The sequence below is a fragment of the Hemiscyllium ocellatum genome, chromosome 20, assembly GCF_020745735.1.
Source record: "Hemiscyllium ocellatum isolate sHemOce1 chromosome 20, sHemOce1.pat.X.cur, whole genome shotgun sequence".
Taxonomy (NCBI): Eukaryota; Metazoa; Chordata; class Chondrichthyes; order Orectolobiformes; family Hemiscylliidae; genus Hemiscyllium; species Hemiscyllium ocellatum.
Genome location: NC_083420.1, coordinates 25,645,128 through 25,666,413, shown reverse-complemented (window position 1 = coordinate 25,666,413; position 21,286 = coordinate 25,645,128). Strand labels below are relative to the sequence as shown.

Genomic DNA, 21,286 nt, shown 5'->3' with positions numbered 1-21,286 from the left:
GTTCTGTTTGTTAAAATTCCCTAAAGGTTGGCATTTTAAATACTGGTGAGCAAAGCTTCATTGTGTGAAATCTCACCATTTCTCATGGTTATATTGAATGAAGTGTGAAAGAGTGCTGATAATTTGATGAGTAAGCCAGTTTGGTGGGGAAGGGAAGGACCTGCACCTTTGTTTTGCTGCTTCTACTTTTTCACCATTTTAAAAATTGATTGTTATTGTATAGGGGAGAAACTAACTGTTTGAGTATCAGGCCAGTGGTTAAGTTCTATTCCTAAGGTTTTAAGTAGTACATAGACTCGTGGAAATAGTAAAATATGTAAAATAAACTTGAACACATTATTTTAGTTAATTAAACATTAAGAATGGAAGGGCAGATAATGTGTCATGGCTGCAGCATGTGGGAGCTTCTGGATGCTAATATGATCTAGCCGAGACATGTCTGCAGTGATGCAGCTGGAACAGTTTCAGTTCAGTTTATGCTGGAGGATAAACTACAGATATTGTGACATCTCAGGAAGGTACATTGTCACATGGCCATTTTGTACCAGGAAGTGGTCACAACCGTTCAGATAGAGAAAGGAGTGTGAGACTGTAAATGAGGCAGAAGTGTCAGTGCATTAAGTATTTGCAACAAGTTTAAGGTTCTTTCTGTTTGAATGAATGAGCTGAAGGACCATGGCACTGTGATAGAGGAAAATAAGCATGTGGGGACTGTAAAAAGTAGGGAATAGTATAGTGAGAGAGAATAGACACTGTTATAGAGTCAGAGATGTACAGCACAGAAACAGACCCTTTGGTCCAACTCATCCATGCGGACCAGTTATCCCAAACCCAATCTAAACCCACCTGTCAGCACCTGACCCATATCCCTCCAAACCTTTCCTACTCATATACCCATCCAGATGCCTTTTAAATGTTGCAATTCTACTAGCCTCCACCGCTTCCTCTGGCAGTTCAATCCGTACACATACCACCCTCTGCATGAATACGTTGCTCCTTAGGCCTCTTTTATATATTTCCCCTCTCACCCTAACTGTGTAGCTGAAAGCATGATACCAATAGACTGTTGCCTACCTGGTGCCAAGATTTGGGATGTTTGTTCAGGATTCAGAAGGGGAAGGGTTAATTTGTTGTGGTCCTTGTAAGTACTAGTGACATAGGTACGAGGAAAGATGTTTTGCTTAGACAGATATGAGGAGCAGACATCACATTGAACAGCAAAAACCTAATGTTAATAATCTCTCATTATGTGAGCCATGTACAAATTGGCAGAAGACACGACTAGGGAATATGACATGAAAGATAATATAGGGAAAGTGAGCTTTGGTTCATGGAGCACTGGTATCAGTATTTGAGAACATGGGCCATATTGTTGGGATGATCTGCAACTGAAATGTGCCTTGACCAGTGCTCTAGCAAATCTTTTAACAAGAAGTGGAGAGGGTTTAAACTAAATAGTGGAGGTGATACAAAAATAACAGAAAGGCAAACCTAAAGGCTCAGTAGATTTCATAATAGTCATACAGGAGGTTTACTGAGTTTATATCAAGAATGAGTGGATTGTATGAAAGGATAGGTTGATCGAATGGGCTGATTTTTTAGTGGTGTGGAAGATTGAGGGGTGACTTGTTTGAAGTATTTAAGATCCTGAGGGTCATAGAGTCATAGAGATGTACAGCATGGAAACAGACTCTTTGGTCCAACCCGTCCATGCCAACCAGATATCCCAACCCAATCTAGTCCCACCTGCCAGCACCCGGCCCATATCCCTCCAAACCCTTCTTATTCATATACCCATCCAAATGTCTCTTAAATGTTGCAATTGTACCAGCCTCCACCACATCCTCTGGCAGCTCATTTCATACACGTACCACCCTCTGTGAAAAAGTTTCCCCTTAGGTCTCTTTTATATCTTTCTCCTCTCACCCCAAACCTATGCCCTCTAGTTCTGGACTCCCCGACCCCAGGGAAAAGACTTTGCCATTTATTCTATCCATGCCCCTCATAATTTTGTAAACCTCTATCAGGTCACCCCTGAGCATCAAGTGGATGTAGAATGGATGTTTCCTCCTATGGGTAGGTCCAGAAATAGTGGGGCTGTTTTAAAGTTAGGGGGTCATCCTTTTAGGAATGAGATGAGAATTTTTTTCCACTTTGCAAATGAGAGAGTTTGGAACCCTCTACCTCACAAGGTGTTATAGGCAGGATCATCGAGTAATTTTAAAGCAGTAGGTTGATTTCCTTGCCAACAAGAATTCAAGGTTTTGAAGGTTCGATGAGACTTAGAATTTGAGACACAAACAAAGCAACCAGGATCTTATTGAATAATGAAGCAGGCATGAGGGGCTGAACGGTCTGCTCTGCTCCTAATTTTATATTAGAGTGTATATTGGAGAATTCCACAAAAAAAAAGTGGGAGGCACAGTGGCTCAGTGGTTAGCACTGTTGCTTCACAGCACCAGGGACCTGAGTTCAATTCCCACCTCCCCGTGTCTGTGTGGGTTTCCTCCGGGTGCTCCGGTTTCCTCCCACAGTTCAAAGATGTGCAGATTAGGTGAATTGGCCATGCTAAATTGCTCATAGTGCTAGGTGGATTAGTCAGGGGTAAATAAAGGGGGTGGGTTTCTCTTCGGAGGGTCAGTGTGGACTTATTGGGCTGAAGGGCCTGTTTCCACGCTGTAGGTACCTAATATTTTAACTGCTGTCAATGTAACATTTCTGCAAGTTCAGTATTAGTCCTTTGGGATATAGGGCAGTTTGGCCACAGAGATTAAGTTCTGTTCTGCAAGTAATCAGAAAATGGGCCTGGGAGAAATAATCAAAGTTTTATTCTTTAATTGATATTTGCTGAACATGAAAGCAACTTTTTGCCTTTAATTTCTTTGAGACAAGATGATATTGCATAAATTAACTGTAGAGAGTATCTTTAAGGGCAAATGTTCATGAGTCAAGCCAGTACAGAGAGCAGAAAGCAGTTTTTATGATGTGATCCGTTAACTGGTGATTAAACAATGATTATGATATTGAATTGGAACTGGTCCAATCAAATGTTTGCAAGTACATGATTTGGCCACTCCCATTGCAGCCTTCCTATTCAGCAGTTTGCATTTACATTAGTAAGGAGTTAGCATTTTATCTGTCAGTTTAGTGCAGGAAATTTCTAAGTTGTTATTGGTTTCTAGTTCTGTTCTTATCTTCATTTTATGATTTGTTGGTTAAGTACCTTTAAAAATGTGATACATGTGGTGCCTCACACAGGACACCTTTATCATTCACGTCCCTCCTGGCTTAGATTCAAGGGGTCAGTTGTAATTAGTGGATACAAGTCTTGCAGTAGATTTGGAAATGAATGTTTGTTTTCAGCTGGGGACTTTGGGAGAGAAGGAAATGATAACATTTTCTTACAAGTATCTATTTACAAGCTAAGTTGCTCAGTCAACAATCAATTTTGAATCGTATTTTCTGACCAGTAATTGTTACAAATGCAGAATTTTATAAACAGTCAATTCAAAGTGAAATAGGTTAGCTTGGAGAAAGGCATGTGACCTTATACTAAGTCTGTCCAGAGCCAAAGTTGTGAGCCAAAGCCATAGATTAGATTCCCCAACAATGTGGAAACAGGCCCTCCAGTCCAACAAGTTCACACCATCCTTCCGTAGAGTAACCCACCCAGGCCCATTTCCCTCTGACTAATGCACCATACACTATGTGCAATTTAGCATGCATATCTTTGAACTATGGGAGGAAACCAGGAAACCCATGCAGACACGGGGAGAATATGCAAACTCCGCACAGACAGTTGCCTGAGGCTGGAATCGAACCCGGGTCCTTGGTGCTGTGAGGCAGCAGTGCTAAACACTGAGCCACCATGCCGCCCATAGGTAAAAACAATGACTGCAGATGCTGGAAACCAAATTCTGGATTAGTGGTGCTGGAAGAGCACAGCAGTTCAGGCAGCATCCAACGAGCAGCGAAAGCTTGCTAAAACCTGATGTACAGGTTTTAGCATCTTGACACAAAGGAGGCATCTGTCCAAAATGTGTACAGCCTGTTTAAGTCAGTCAGTCGGAGAGATTTGAGGAAGAAGACCTACATAGGTGCTGCTAGGCCAGGCAGAAGAAATAGGCTGTAATCTTGTATTAATTGCCAAGCAGGGTGTTGGTGAGGACTGGTTTCAAGATCAAAGAAAAGATTCGTGTGGAGGGTTAAAGACCAAAGAATTACCAGATGGTGCCTTGCTGCTTACATTCTGGTTGACTGTTCAATCCTCTCTGAAATAGCATAGCAAACCATTCAGTTGTTTGAAACTGTTACAGTCAAAAAGAAACTCAGTTGGAAGAACCATCATATGTTGACTTAGAAACTGAAAACTACAGTGTCACTCTTAAAAGTTCTTAAGAATTGGGAGAGCTGTTCCACAGACTAAATCAAGGAATAGTCTCCTGTAATCATACTTGTACTGAATCATACCTTGTAGCCAATATTACTGATACCATCATCACTATTCCCCTATGTACTATGCCACTGATGATACAGACCCACCAGAAGTGATGGTTCAATGGAACGCAGTGAGGAGGAAGTTACCCTAAAAGTCCACAACGTTAACTTCAGGCTCCTGAAAGCTTGTGGCATTGGGTCAAATCTGAATAAGAAAACTTCCTAGTACCCACAACATTGTCCTTTTGGCTGTTGGAATAGTATCCATGTTGAACACTGTGTTCAAATAGTTACCAGAATAGGTGAGTGGCAAAATAGCTTCTTTCATTCGGCAATCACAGCACAAGTTTGAGGTGGCAATAGAATATCGAAATACAATTCTTCCAGGAGCCCCTTTATACACAGTTCTTACATAAATTAAAATTCCAGTTGTATGATGTTACAAATTTTTATCTGTAGTACACAAAGGTTTGAGTGGCGCCTGTCTCTTTGTTGGTTACATAGAACAGTCCATCTTCTGTAGTTACACCGGCACCACTCCCCATCTTTCCTCTGCTACATTGATGACTGCATTGGTGCCACCTCGTACTCCCGCGAGGAGGTTGTGCAATTCATCAACTTCACCAACACATTCCACCCTGACCTTAAATTCACCTGGACCATCTCTGACACCTCCCTCCCCATCCTGGACTTCTCCATCTCCATTAATGACGACCGACTTGACACTGACATTTTTTACAAACCCCCCGACTCTCCACAGCTACCTGGATTATACCTCTTCCCACTCTACCTCCTGCAAAAATACCATCCCGTATTCCCAATTCCTCTGCCTCTGCTGTATCTGCTCCCAGGAGGATCAGTTCCACCACAGAACACACCAGATGGCCTCCTTTAGAGACTGCAATTTCCCTTCCCACGTGGTTAAAGATGCCCTCCAACACATCTCATCCATGTCCCGCCCTTCCTCCCTCAAACCCTACTCCTCCAACCGTAACAAGGACAGAACCCCTCTGGTGCTCACCTTCCACCCTACCAACCTTCACGTAAACCACATCATCTGACATTTCCGCAACCTTCAAACGGACCCCACCACCAGGGATATATTTCCCTCCCCATCCATCTCTGCTTTCCTCAAAGACCGTGTCCTCCGTGACTACCTGGTCAGGTCCACGCCCCCCTACAACCCACCCTCCCATCCTGGCACCTTCCCCTGCCACCGCAGAAATTGAAAAACCTGAGCCCACACCTCCTCCCTCACCTCCATCCAAGGCCCCAAAGGAGCCTTCCACATCCTTCAAAGTTTCGCCTGCACATCCACCAATATCATTTATTGTATCCGTTGGTCTCCTCTACATTGGGGAGCCGGAACACCTCCTAGCAAAGTGCTTTAGGGAACATCTCCGGGACACCCGCACCAATCAACCCCACTGCCCTGTGGCCAAACATTTCAACTCCCCCTCCCACTCTGCCGAGGACATGGAGGTCCTGGGCCTCCTCCACTGCCTCTCCCTCACCACCCGATGCCTGGAGGAAGAACGCCTCATCTTCTGCCTCAGAAAACTTCAACCCCATGGCATCGATGTGGATCTCACCAGTTTCCTCATTTCCCCTTCCCCCTCACCCCAGCTCCAGCCTTCCAGCTCAGCATCACCCTCATGACCTGTCCTACCTGCCTATCTTCCTTTCCACCTATCCACTCCACCCCCCTCCCTGACCTATCACCTTCATCCCCATCCTCATTCACCCATTGTACTCTTTGCTACCTTCCCCCACTCTCCTCTCTGACCTATCACCTCCATCCCCACCTCCATTCACCTATTGTACTCTATGCTATTTTCTCCCCATTCTCTCCTCCCCCCCCCCCCCCCCCCCCCCCATTTATCTCTCCACTCTGCCTCTATTCCTGATGACGGGCTTTTGCCAGAAACGTCGATTTTCCTGCTCCTCAGATGCTGCCTGACCTGTGCTTTTCCAGCACCAATCTAATCTAGACTCTGGTTTCCAGCATCTGCAGTCCTTGTTTTTACCTCTTTGAGTGGCTTCTGTCAGGGGAGACAGGAGATCGGTTAAAACGTGCTAAATTTAGCACATGGGATTAAGAGTGTCTGTCTGGTTTGTTTGCATAATTAAGAAGTTTTAATTCTTTTGTCTTTTAAATTACTAAATGTTGGTAAAACTACTTGACCTATATGCTGTAAATAGGTTAGAAATTGTACTATACTTAATAAAGGATGTTAAAATGATTACTGTAGCTGGGTTGTGAGATTTATTTGTAATTTACAGGTATGAGTTTCATTCATGCAATTTAATGGAAGCACTGCTTTGTCAGTTAGTTTCTTAAAGGGATAATGTCCCAGTTAAAAGGTATTTAACAGGTTCTTACTAATAGGGGAAACTGGTTGGTAAGGGCTGATTATTATTATAATGTTTCATGGAGACTTGATGGGGCTGGTATTGTTCTTTATGCGACACTGATTCAGAGGTAAACATTGCTTGTTGCAAGAGCTGATAAGGTGTGAAATGTAGTAATAGGTTTGAAAGGATTGTTTAAATTTGGATAGTAAAATATACTACAGAACCGCGGTTTTATGAATGACTGAAAGAGTGTTATTGTAAATAACTGGTTAGTAAAGGGTTATGAATGAATGGACATTAATGTTAATGTTAAAAATCACACAACACCAGGTTTTAGTCCGACACATTTATTGGAGGCTCTAGCTTTCATCAGGTGGTTGTGGAGTATGCCTGATGAAGGAGCAGCATTCCAAAATCTAGCGCTTCCAAATAAACCTGGTGTTGTATGATTTTTAATTTTGTACACCCCAGTTCAAGACCTGCATTTCCAAATCCGGTATTAATGAATATAGCGAGCTGGTGAGTGAGTTAGTAAAGATACCATATAACACAAACTCATAACACAATATCTCAACACCAACTGAATGAAGCATTGAAGCTAGCAAAGATAATGTACTCTGCATCAATGACCTTCCTCCTCCTCAATGTCAGAAGTGGAGTTGTTTGCAGATTGTGCAAAAGCACTTGTGACTTCTGAGATACTGGCACAATGTATGTCCATTTGCAACAGGGCCTGGATATTTTTCAGGTTGGGCAAGTAACATCTTTAAAAACTTAACAACAATCTAGGTTTGTTCAATGTATCATTTCAGTTGCATGACACTGTAATCTATTATGGTCCTGCTCCAGAACCACCTGATGAAGGAGCAGTGCTCTGAAAGCTAGTGTTCCAAATAAACCTGTTTGACTATAGCCTGGTGTGGTGTGGTTTTTAACTTCATCGAAACAAGTGAGGGTAAAGAATTAGCATGGGTTGAGGATTAGTTGACTAACAGGAAGCAAAGAGTGGGGATAAGTGAGTGCTGTTTTGGCTGGCAATCAGTAACGAGTGGTGCGCCTCAGGGATCAGTGTTGGGACTGCAATTATTCACAACTTATATAGATGCTTTGGCATTGGGGACGACGTATAGTGTGTCAAAGTTTGCAGATGACACGAAGATGAGTGGTAGGGCAAAGTGTGTAGAGTACTTGAAACTTTGCAGAGGAACATAGATACATTGAGTGAGTGCGGAAAGGTCTGGTAGATGGAATGCAATGTTAATAAATGTGAAGTCATCCATTTTGGTAGGAGTAACAGTAAAAAGGCTTATTACTTGAATGCTAAAACGTTGCAGCATGCTGCTATGCAGACGAACCTAGGAGTTCCCTTGTGCATGAATCACAGGGGGTTGGTCTGCAGATACAATGGGTAGTTAGGAAGGCAAATGGAATTTTGTCCTTCATTGCTAAAGCGATTGAGTTTAAAAGCAGGAAAATTATGTTGCAGTTGTACAGGGTGCTGGTAGGCCACACCTGGCATACTGTGTGGTTTTGGTCTCCTTATTTGAGAAAGGATGTACTGGCAATAGAGGGGGTCCAGAGGAGGTTCACTAGGTTGGTTCCGGAGTTGAAATGGTTGACTTATTTTTTAGATTAGATTAGACTTAGTGTGGAAACAGGCCCTTCGGCCCAACAAGTCCACACCGACCCGCCGAAGCGAAACCCACCCATACCCCTACATTTACTCCTTACCTAACACTACGGGCAATTTAGCATGGCCAATTCACCTAACCCGCACATCTTTGGACTGTGGGAGGAAACCGGAGCACCCGGAGGAAACCCACGCTGACACGGGAGAACGTGCAAACTCCACACAGTCAGTCGCCTGAGTCGGGAACTGAACCCGGGTCTCAGGCGCTGTGAGGCAGCAGTGCTAACCACTATGAGGAGAGTCTGAGTAGACTGGGATTATCTTCATTGGAATTCAGAAGAATGAGTGGGGATCTTATGGGAACATATAAAATTATGAAGGAGATAGATGAGTAGAGAGGATGTTTCCACTGGCAGGTGGAACTAGGGCAAGAAGGAATTACCTCAAAATAAGGGGAAGCAGATTTAGGATTGAATTGAGAAGAGACTTCTTCACCCAGAAGGTTGTAAATCTATGGAATTCCCTGTCCAGTGAAGTAGTTGACACTACTTCAGTAAACATTTTTAAAGCTAAGTTGTTTTTTTGAACAATAAAGTGTTATGAAGTTGACGACATGTACTGTACCTTTGAGAGTGTGAATGCTGTTTTCACTGAGAACTTGCTGGCCTCTGTTCTGTGACTGACTAGCAGTCTCCGTATGTACTGAAAAATTGAAAATATGTAACATTGGGCTGTGAATCAAATACCTGAGTTTTGGTAGCTATGTTGGCAACTATTTGAATTTAACAAATCAGTTTAAATTATGCCCCAGTTACTAAAGCCCAATTGATTTTGAATTTATTGTTTTGTCAACATCAAAGCAATGCGATAATCCAATGTTTGGAGTATAAAGATGCAGGCATTTTGAGACTTAGCCAGAGAGAGACCAACTGCCTTCGCTAAAGTAACTGCCAGCAACCCACTGTCTATCAAAGGTACCTATTTCATATGAAATATCTTTGCAGTAAAAGACCAAAGACAACCCAGGGAAATCTATAGCCAGAGGAAGACGGACACTGATAACGACAGCAACTGTGTGGTTTTGAACTTAACTTGATGAAATTTTAATATAGATTTTTATCAGAACAGCATATTGTTTATAGAGTGGGAGGTAGATATCAAACATTTTAGAGAAAGAAGTCTTAGCGTTGTAAATAGTTGTTTAATGTTCATTTTTAGAGTTAAAGAATAAATTGATATTTGTTTTCTTTAAATAGTGGAATTTGGAAGTTCTCTGTCACTCATACTTGAACAGATTACGTAGCAATGTGAGCTTTTCTGGGTGCTTGGGTTAATTAACAGAAGGGTTCACTGCCTTGTCATGACAAAAGGAATTAAGAGATACGGTGAGACTGCATTAAGTGGAGCTGACTCTTTGAAAAGATCAGCGATGTCCTATTGAATGGTGGAGCAGCCTCGAAGGGCCAGATGGCTGCCTCCTGCTCCTAGTTTTTATGTTCATAAGTTCGCATCATGTCCTCAAGGCATTCAATGGCATAACCATCACTGAATCCACCACTTTTGAGATTCCTGTTGTTACTATCCTTCAGAAACCGATGTGAATTGGACCAGTTGTATAAATACTTTGTTTACAAGATCAAGCCAGCGGGTGGGAATTCTGCAATGATTAGTGACTCCTGATTACCCAAAGCCTGCCCATCACCTACCAAGCACAGTTCAGGACTGTAATGGAATGTTCTTCACTTGGCTGAATAGCACTCAAAAGCTTTACACCATCCAGGACAAAGCAGTCTATTCAATTGGTACCTGTTATTTGGTTGAACAGCTGGATTAACTGGGTTGGCTGGAGACAAAGAAAAATTCAAATTCGGCCAATCAGTTTAAATTATGTTCCAAAATACCAAACTCCGAACAAGAGTTGGATTGGTTAAAACCAATGAAACGATCCGATGCTTTGGGTAATATAAGACTAGGGAAAATTGAACAGTTGGAGGAGAACTGCCAAAAGACCAACAGATGTAGGCTGCTAGTCAGAACTCTGTGTGAGAGTTACCTGTTTAGAGAAAGAATTTGCCCAGAGAGAAAACATCAGCACCGGCATGGAGAGGAAGATACAAAGATGACTCGCCAGCTGGCTGGTTTTGAAATTTGAATTTTTCAATAAATCTTAATTGGGGATTTTTATCAGACTAGTATTGTGGTGGGGAAGTTAAAAGATAGGTTAGAGAAAGGAGTTGTAAATTATTGTTAATTAATTATTTTTACTTAGACTTTTTAAAAAGTTATTCATTTTTTCTTTAAATAGTGACTTTTGGATAGTTTTTGGCCTCTCGAATTTTCACAGATTACAGAAGGGGGTGAATCTTTTCTGTGTATCAGGTTTAAATGCACAGAGGTGTTTACCCCGGGTTGTAACTGTTTGAGGGCTTTCATCCGAGATTTGAACTGGCTTTGACAGATTTGAATAGCTTTGGGGGTACAAAAAATCCCAGCAGATTTAAACACTTGCAGGTTAGTGTCCTAGATCTTTAAATAAAACGTAGGTGTGACATTTTTTTGAACTTCAATGACTTGTGGTTGATTAAATTAACAATGAGAGAAATTGCTCTCAAAATTGCTAAAGAGGTTCTGGGATTTGAAGATGATTCTCAAATTTGCCAAGGAAGTTTAGAATGAAAGAAAAAGGTCATACTTTTAACATTAGCAATTAAGTTAGATTTGGGTTTAACTAAGACAAAAGTAAAGCAGAAATTGTAAGGAAATTATTCAGACAGTTAGGTGTGTCAGAGAAACAGGCGTTTGTTGAACTTGAAATAATTAAACTTTAGTAATTTTGATAGATGGGTGTGGGCCTTAAAAATAGATAAGACCTTTGAGGCTCTATGAGAGATTATTCTCCTGGAGGAGTTCAAAAACTCACTTCCGAGATTGTAAGAATTCATGTGGAGGAACAGAAAGTTCAGGAAGTGAGAAGGGCAGCAGAATTAGCAGATGAATACGTTTTGGTACATTCCAGCCTGTGAGGGATAGAAGTTGGGAGAAGGGGAGATCCTACACTACGAAACAAAGAATAGAGAACACTGGTAAGATTTTATCACAGGTTAAAAAAGCTCAAGAGGGTGGACAGGAGGTGAAAGACCTCTGGTGTTTTCATTGTAATGGAGTAGGACACACAGTTACATTGCCGATAGTTTCAGAAGGACACTGGAAAAAGGTGTTTTCATTGCCAGAAGGTGGGATAGCACTTGTCATTAAAGAAAGACACTGTGGCGAAAGATGTGGTAAAAGAAGCTAAGCCAGTGGCCTTAGTGAAGGTAGTAAAGGAGATCCCAAGGAGAGCGTACAGCCTAGGCAGGGGCTGGGTATGGAGTAGGTACCTGACCTCTCCAAAGAATTTGCTTCTGTGGGTAAAGTTTACTCAGAAAGACCAGAAGTTATAATTTTGAGAGATACAGGATCTAACCAATCGCTGAATGTGAGTGTTGAGCGAATGTGCACTCTTTCTGATCTGTTACCTGAGAGTGTGGTCATCTGTGGGATAGATGGACAGAATTTTAGCATTCCCCTATGTAAGATCAGGTTGGAGTGCCAACTCAAGACTTGGAAATGATTTGGCAGGCTCCAATGTGGGAGTGACACCCCTTGTATGGAGATGCTCAAGGAAGACCAAGAAACTGAGCATTTAAAACAGTTAATTGACTGAGCAATTAATACCCTGGTATTTTCCTAGACTCTGTAGTAACCAGATCCCACTATCATAAATCACAGCACAAAGTGAAAAGTAAAGAGAATGATGAGGTAGCTGAGGTTCAGTTAGCGGACACCCTGTTTGACGTAATGGCGCAGGAAAAACCTGAACAGGCAGATGGTCAGACAGAAGTTTTTAGTAAGGAAAGGCTAAAAGTCTTGCAACAGATAAAAGATATATATGTGGATGCCTACTCTGAAAAGGAGGCAGAGAATATTCTGCAGGTTTATCTGAAAAATAGAATCATAAGATGGAAAAGGAGACCACAGCAGGTTAGTGCAGAGGAAAATTATGCCAAAGTGCATGAGATTGTGTTGCCAGTGGCATACAGGCAGGCAATGTTCCAGTAGCAGATGAACTACCTTTTAGGAGGTCACTTAGGTGTATGAAAGACTCAGGCTAAGGTACAAAAACATTTTTACTGGCCTGGAGTGCACAAAGATATGGTTAACTTTTGCCGTATGTGTCATACATGCCAGATGTAGTAAGCCAGCAAGTTTGTTGCCAGTTCCCAGATTTGAAGAACCTTTCACGTGGGTAATAATTGATTGTGTAGGACCCCTCCTGAGAAGTAAAAGTGGGAATCAATACTTGTTAAACATAATGGATGAGTCTACCAAATTCCCAGAGGCAATTCCATTACGGAGTATCAAGGAAAAAGGGTAGTAAAGGAGTTAATAGTTTTCTTCACATGGTATGGGCTACCCAGAGAGATTCAGTCAGACCAAGAGTCAAATTTTACAGCTACGCTGCTTAAGGAGGCTATGAATAGCTTAGGTATACAACACTTTAAATCCAGGGCGTATCATCCTGATTCCCAGGGAGTTTTAGAAAGGTCCCATCATGAAGTTCATGTTGAGAACATACTGTCAGGATTACCTGAATTATTGAGATAAAGGTATCCCATTTGTATTGTTTGCCATTAGAGATGCCCCAAACAAATATACTCAGTTCACTCCCTTCGAGTAAATGTTCGGGCATGAAGTGAGAGGGACTTTAAAATTAATTAAAGAAAAATTGACAGGACCAAAGTGGGAGATTTCACACTTCGTCTCCTATACCTCACCTCACCTATACATAATCTAAGTAGAGTAGACTGAATAGCACCTAAAGAGGGCACAGTATAGAATGAGCTGAAAATGTGTTGCTGGAAAAGCGCAGCAGATCAGGCAGCATCCAAGGAGCAGGAGAATCGACGTTTCGGGCATGAGCCCTTCTTCAGGAATAAGGAAAATGTGCCAAGCAGGCTAAGGTAAAAGATAGGGAGGAGGGACTTGGGGGAGGGGCATTGGAAATGCGATAGGTGGAAGGAGGTTAAGGTGAGGGTGATAGGCCGGAGTGGGGGTGAGGGCGGAGAGATCAGGAAGAAGATTGCAGGTTAGGAAGGTGGTGCTGAGTTCGAGGGTTGGGACTGAGACAAAGTGGGGGGGGGGGGGGGGGAAGGGAAATGAGGAAACTGGAGAAATCTGCATTCATCCCTAGTGGTTGGAGGGTTCCTAGGCAGAAGATGAGGCACTCTTCCTCCAGCCGTCGTGTTGCTATTGTCTGGCGATGGAGGAGTCCAAGAACCTGCATGTCCTTGGTAGAGTGGGAGGGGGAGTTGAAGTGTTGAGCCACAGGGTGGTTGGGTTGGTGTGTCCGGGTGTCCCAGAGGTGTTCTCTGAAACGTTCCGCAAGTAGGTGGCCTGTCTCCCCAATATAGAGGAGGCCACATCAGGTGCAGCAGATGCAGTAAATGATGTGTGTGGAGGTGTAGGTGAATTTGTGGCGGATATGAAAGGATCCCTTGGGGCCTTGGAGGGAAGTGAGGGGGGAGGTGTGGGCGCAAGTTTTGCATTTCTTGCGGTTGCAGGGGAAGGTGCCGGGAGTGGAGGTTGGGTTGGTGGGGGTGTGGACCTGACGAGGGAGTCACGTAGGAACGCTGATAGGGGAGGGGAGGGAAATATATCCCTGGTGGTGGGGTCCGTTTGGAGGTGGCGAAAATGGCAATGGATGATATGATGTATCTGGAGGTTGGTGGGGTGGTAGATGAGGTCCAGTGGGGTTCTGTCCTGGTGGCGATTGGAGGGGCGGGGCTCAAGGGCGGAGGAGCGGGAAGTGGAGGAGATGCGGTGGAGAGCATCATCGACCACATCTGAGGGAAAATTGCGTTCTTTGAAGAAAGAGGCCATCTGGGTTGTTCGGTATTGGAACTGGTCCTCCTGGGAGCAGATGCGGCGGAGATGAAGGAGTTGGGAATATGGGATGGACTTTTTAAAGGGGGCAGGGTGGGAGGAGGTGTAGTCTAGGTAGCTGTGGGAGTCGGTCGGTTTATAGTAAATGTTGATTCGGTTGCCCGAGATAGAACTGGAGAGGTCTAGGAAGGGGAGGGGAGAGTCTGACACGGTCCAGGTAAATTTGAGGTCAGGGTGGAAGGTTTTAGTAAAGTGGATGAACTGTTCAACCTCCTCGTGGGAGCACAAGGCAGCGCCAATACAATCATCGGTGTAGCGGAGGAAAAGGTGGGGGAATGGTGCCAGTGTAGCTGTGGAAGATGGACTGTTCCACATATCCTACGAAGAGGCAGGCATAGCTGGGGACCTTGCGGGTGCCCATGGCTACTCCTTTGGTTTGGAGGAAGAATGAACGAAAGAAGTGGAAAATAAAAATTCTGAGACTTAGATAGTTTCCGGAAGGGATGATGTGTTAGTACTGTTTCCAGTGATCAGAGATCCATTCAAAGCTTGGGTTAATGGTCCCTATCAAATTGAGAAAAAGTTGAGTCAGGTGAACTATCTAGTAAAGATGCCAGATAGAAAAAGGTATCGGGTATGTCATTTGAATGTGTTGACACTATTATATGAAAGAGAAAGAACTGGAGCAACAGTGTAAGTTACTGTCCCACAAAGTGAGGAATCAAATCCAGATGGTGTGGATTTTGATGTGCCTCAAAATAGATTTAAAAAATGAAGAAGTCCTTGAGGAGTGAGATAGGTTAGTAAGCGATCTGTGTCAGGAGGATAGAATGCAGTGTAAGGACATATGTAAGAATCAGATAGGGAGGACAAATGCTCTTGTACATGAAGTTGACGTAGGGGATACTGCTCTGTTAAAACAACACCCCTACCAGCTTAATCCTTTCAAAGCCAAACAGGTCCAGATGGAGGTGGAGGCCATGCTGTAACCAAGCCAGAGTGAGTGGAGTTCGCCGATCATCTTAGTTCCAAACTGGATGGGACTCAATGATTCTGTGTGGATTATTGGAAGGTCAACGCCCATTACAAAATCAGACTACTGTCTAATTCCGAGATTGGAGAACTGTATCAGGAAAGTCAGACAAGCCAATTACATCACCAAGTTGGACTTAATGTATGGGTACTGGCAGGTACCTTTATCTGAGACGGCGAAAGCAATTTCTGTGTTTGTATGCCCAAATGGGTTATATAAATTTAAAGTGACGCCCTTTGGAATGAAGAACGCACCCACCACACTCCAAAGACTTGGGAACCGAGTTGTGGCTGGGTTAACAAACTCTGCAGCCTATTTGGACAATGTAGTGATCTTTAGTAAGTCCTGGAAAGATCATATGATATAGTTGGCAGAGCTCTTTGAATGACTACAAGAAACAAAACTGGTAATAAGCTTATGATGATTAATTATTTTCTTACGGGAGGAGGTATTATAAGGTACTGTACCTTTTTAAGAGAGTTAAAAGCCAGCAAGGAAAGTCCGGCATAAGGTAACAATGTAACGTTCAGTCGAACAGTTAGATTAGCTGGGTTGCCTGGAGACAAAAAAAAACAAATTCAAATTCAGCCAGTCAGTTTAAATCATGCCCCAAAATACCAAACTCCAATCAAGTTTGAATTTGATGTTTTGACAATATTGCGACTAATGAAGCGATCTGATGCTTTGGGGTATAAGACCGGGGAAAATTGAACAGTTAGATGAGAACTGCCAAAAGACCAACAGATGTAGACTGCTAGTCAGAATTCTTAAAAGTACCTGTGTAGAGAAGGGGTTTGCCCAAAGAGAAAACATTGCCACCAAACTGGAGAGCAAATCTACAGAGGAAGTTACAAAGAGAAGATTCGCCAGCTGGCTGGTGTTTAAATTTGAATTTTTCAGTAAATCTTAATTGGGGGTTTTATCGGACTAATATTGTAGTGGGGAGGGTAAAAGATAGAGAAAGTAGTTGTAAATAGTTGTTAATTAATTATTCTCTTTTAGACTTAAAAAAAGTTGTCAATTTTTACTTTAAATAGTGACTTTTGGGATAACTCTTGGCCTCTTGAATTTTCACAGATTATTGAATGGGGTGAATCTTTTGTGTGTTGTAACAGTATCAAATACACCATCTTAAACATTCACTCTTTCCATCACTGCGCAGTGGCCACAGTGACTTCAGTATGTGAAAGTCTCCCATTAAAAGAATCGTGGTGTAAAACCAGGAACTTCAAAATGAGCTAAAAGCTGTTGAGGAACAGAACTGTAAATGCCAAACAAATTAGAACCAATCAAAACAGCTTGAGGAACGTAATCACTTAGTGGCTAACCTATAGCAAAACATTGCTATGGTGCATCAGGATAACGAAATGCTGAGACAGCAACTCTGTCCCTGAAAGGAAAATTTGAACACAAACAGGAATAACGGATGATATGTCAATTGACAACATCCTTCATCTAAAGTCAGCATCATGAGATCTGGATGTATCAGCAAACTAATTGTATTATAGAGATTCACGCTGATTTTCTGTTGTAAATAGTTGAACTTGCTTTTTGGAAGGAGGGGCATGTTGCATGTTTGTACCTTATATTAAAGAAAAAAAAATTCACTTTTAAGGACTTATGCTATGTGTCTACTTCACCTGCAAATTAGTCTGCTTTGTGTCTTCAAGCTCTGAGCACTATTGAAATCAGTTGACTTGTAACTTGTAATGTGTTATTTAAGATCGATGTACCTATTGAATAAATCAATCCCTGATGAGGTTTTGATTTTTAAACCATTATCATTAATGTGACAGTCTGGTACGATATGGAGAGAGAGAGAGACGACAATGGTAGAATGACATGGGTAGAAGGAATAATTGTAAAACAGGTATAGAGACCCCTGGTCATGAGGTCAGGTTGGGAAATATCGCTGATTTTGGAAAGCATGATTAGAACAGGAAGTTTTCAGGCTGTAAATCTTATTTTAATACCTCTGCAGGATTGGATCAATGACATTAAGTCAAGCTCTGCTGCCTCCTATGGAAATCATATCAAATCAAGCTGTGCCTTCATCGCTTTCAATGCACAGAGCCCAGGTGAGACCAAGAAATAGACTACAGTGACTTCAGTGTGTGAAATCGTCCTAATACAAACATGTGAACATTAGGAGTAGGAGAGGAACTTTTTGAGTCTGCTCTGCCATCTAATAAAATCATGGCTGATCTGATTGTTTCTGTATCCTCCACATTGATAACCTTTCATTTCCTTACCAAGAATCTATCTACCTCTGCTTAAAAAATATTCAAAAGGTCTGTTTTTTTTAAGATAATACTACAAAACCGCATGATTAGATTAGATTACCTACAGTATGGAAACAGGCCCTTTGGCCCAACAAGTCCACACCGACCCTCCAAAGAGAACCCACCCAGACACATTCCCCTCATCTATATTTACCCCTGACTAATGGACTATTTAGCATGGCCAATTCACCTGACCTGTTTGTGGGAGAAAACCCACGCAGACACTGGGAGAATGTTCAATCTCCACAAAGACAGTCGCCCGAGGTGGGAATCAAACCTGGGTGCCTGGCACTGCGAGACAGCAGTGCTAGCCACCATGTTACCCCAAAGTCTGAGAGAACCTCAGAGGGACCTGTACACCACTTCCACACATGTACATTTTCATCTATATGTAAACTGTTGTCATATCCTGTTGCCCTGAAATAAGCACATCAAAGGGGATGACCTAACACTACGATTAATTTGCAGGACTACCTGTCTACCTGTTCCTAGCTACCTGTCCTTTTACATGTTTATATACTCTTCAGCATTTAAGTCTCAATCTATTTCATAGCATCTATAACTGCAGTCAGATTAAACATATTTTTGTTTACGCTATCAGTTCATATGTTTTGTTTTGGATGCATCATACATGTAGATATAGAATCTTTAGGTTTATTCTTTTATGATTTCTGTAGCCTGTAATCTTACCTGTTGATTTGCTCTTAAATATCTATTCTCCAACCTTTTTTGACACAGTCTGTTTATCATTTCCCATATAAAGACCTTCTAGAACTCTTGGCTTGACTCTACTCTTCTTGTGTTTCCACATCTTCTCAGTTTGAGGGCCTTGTCTCCACTATTGAACTTAAAACTCTCTTTACTTGCCTAGTTATGTAGCTTGCTAGAACAGTGGATCCAGCACTGTTTAGGTGTAGACTATCCCAATCATAAAGCCCCTACTTTCTCACGTACTAGTAGCAGTGCCCTACAAATTGGAAATCACATCTTCCTTACCAGCCTTTGAGCCATGCTTTAATTTCTCTACTGCTATTTGTCCAAAGCCAATTGATATATAGCTGAGGTAGTAATCCAGCGATTATTAACTTTTGGAGTTCTGCTTCATTTGGTGCCTAGCTCCTCATACTCTTTTTACTTGACCTACCTATGTTGGTGGTACCTCCATGGACCATGTTTATTGGATCCTTCCCCTCCCAGTCTAAGTTGTCTTCTGTCCCAAACCATGGTACTGGGTTCAGCCTTCTGGACAGTTGGTCTTTGCTGCAGAGAACAGTGCCAACCTCCTTTACCATATTGTCTCCTGATACCACTGTTCCTTTTTGCGCTCTCCACTTGAATGGCTTCCCGTACAATGGTGCATGGTCAGTTAGTTCATCTACATTGTAGCCCTCAGTCTTTTCAAATCAGCTGAAAAACATCCCTCAAATTTTGTCATACAATTGTAAATCTGAGGCTGTGCTCCAGCCCTCTAGGTCCCTTTGCTTGTCTTATTGGCAGTCACACTCTCCTTTCCCTGACCAAATCGGAGGACACTATCCTCAGGGAAATGACTGAATAAAATGTTCTGGTAGTTTTTCTTCTCTCTGCTACATTATTGATAATTCAATCCTCGCTCGAACTCCTGAGCTGAAGCTGTTGAGGCTGTAAGCAGTGTTGCATGCCTGTTTGCCTGAGATTATTCTTGTATCCAGGAGTTCCTATGTTCAATAACTGCATCACATCATCTGCCCAAATGGCCAAAGTGACCCAGCCACTCTGAGCAAGATATCCTGTGAGCCTTATCTTAGATGGAGTTAGCTGATCTCCACAGGGCTTGAATTTGGCTGCAGCATAGTATCACATGCTTCCTGCTCACAGTCTGTCATCTTAAAATTAGAATCATGCCACGAAATCAGAAGTGCTTTTTCACAGGGTAGTGGAAATAACAAACTCATTCTCCCAGGCATTGTGGCTGTAAGGATGATTGAAATTGAACAAAGTGATTGAATCGATTTTCATTCATTGAGGGTATTGAGAATACAGCAAAGGCAAGTAATGAGAGTTGAGGTGAGATCAATCTTGGTGATTGGTGAAACATATTAAAGGGACTGAATGGCCTAACCTTGTTCCTGTACAAGCCTCCTTGATGGAATACTGTGTATTGAGAAGTAAGTGAGGCGATTGCTGGGGCCTTGACCGAGATCTCTATTAACAACTGGAGAGGTGCTAGAGGACTGGTGAATAGCAAATGTTGTTCCTCTATTCAAGAAAGGCAAAGGGAATAATCCAGGAACGTATAGACTGGTGAGCGTCACACCAGTGGTTGGGAAGCTATTGGATTTTATTTTAGGGATAGGATTTATGTGCATTTGGTAAAGCATGACCGAATTAGGGACAGTCAGCATGGCTTTGTGCAGGGCAGGACATGTCTTATTAACTTGATTGAATTTTTTGAGGAGGTGATTAAGGTGATCGATGAGGTTAGAGCAGTGGGTGTTGTCTACGTTGATTTTCGTAAGGCTTTTGAGAAGGTCCCTCATGGTAGGCTCATTGAGAAGTTTTAAGATGCATGGGATCCACAGTGACTTAGCTTAATGGATTCAGAATTGGCTTGCTCACAGAAGACAGAAGGTAGTGGTGGAAGGGTGTTTTTCAGGCAGGAATCTGTGACTAGTGATGTTCCTCAGGGATATGTACTGGGACCTCTGCTGTTTGTGGCATATATAAATGACTTGGATGAAATGTAGGTGGGTGAGTTAGTAAGCTTGCAGATGATGCAAAGTTCAGTGGAGTTGTGGATAAAGTAGAAGATTGTCAAAGGATACAGCAGGATATAGATCAGTTCCAGATGTGGGTGAAGAAATGGCAGATGGAGTTTAAACTGTGTAAGTGTGAGGTGCTGCACATTGGGAGAGCAAATATTAAGGAAAAGTGTACAGTAAATGGCAGGACCCTGAACAGCATTATGTACAGAGGGATCTTGGGGGTCAAGTTCATAGCTCCCTGAAAGTGGCCACACAAGTAGATAGGATGGTAAAGCAGGCATATGACATGCTTGCCTTTATTGATTGAGGAATTGAGTAGAAGAGTCAGGATGTCATGTTGCAGCTTTATAAGCCTTTAGTTAGGCCACACTTAGAGTATTGCATTTAATTCTGGTCGCCACATTCCAGAAAAGAGGCTTTTGAGATGGTGCAGAATAGGTTTGCTAAAATGCTGGCTGGACTAGAGGGTTTGAGCTGTAAGGAGAGGCTAGAAAAACTTAGGTTGTTTTCTCTGGAGCAGTGGAGGCTAAGAGGAGACTTAATCAAAGTCTATAGAATTTAAGGGATGCATGGATAGAGTTGATGGCCAGAATCTTCTTTTTTTTCCCAGAGTTGCAATGTCTAAAACAAGGGGCGTGTTTTTAAGTTGAGAAGGGGAAAGTTCAAAGTGGATGTGAGCGGCAAATTTTCGTTTACACCGTCTGGAATGCACTGTCAGTGGTGGCGGTGGAGGCAGATATGATAGGGGCATTTAAGAACCTTTTAAATTAACAGAAGATTATGCAAGGTGTGGCGGAATATGGACCAAGGGCAGACAGAAGGGATTAGTTTAATTTGGTGTCATCTTTGGCACAACATCATGGGCCAAAGGGCCTGTTCATGT

At 42.4% G+C, this 21,286-nt stretch overlaps 1 protein-coding gene across 1 annotated transcript in view; it reads left to right on the top strand.

Annotated features, from left to right (window-relative positions):
* LOC132825415 (coronin-7-like) overlaps nucleotides 1-21,286 on the top strand; it is a 163,409-nt gene that overhangs the window by 2,842 nt on the left and 139,281 nt on the right. Inside the window, exon 2 of the mRNA XM_060840658.1 lies at nucleotides 17,359-17,455. Within this exon, the coding sequence (XP_060696641.1) occupies nucleotides 17,359-17,455 (97 nt within the window). The remainder of the gene's footprint in view (nucleotides 1-17,358; nucleotides 17,456-21,286) is intronic.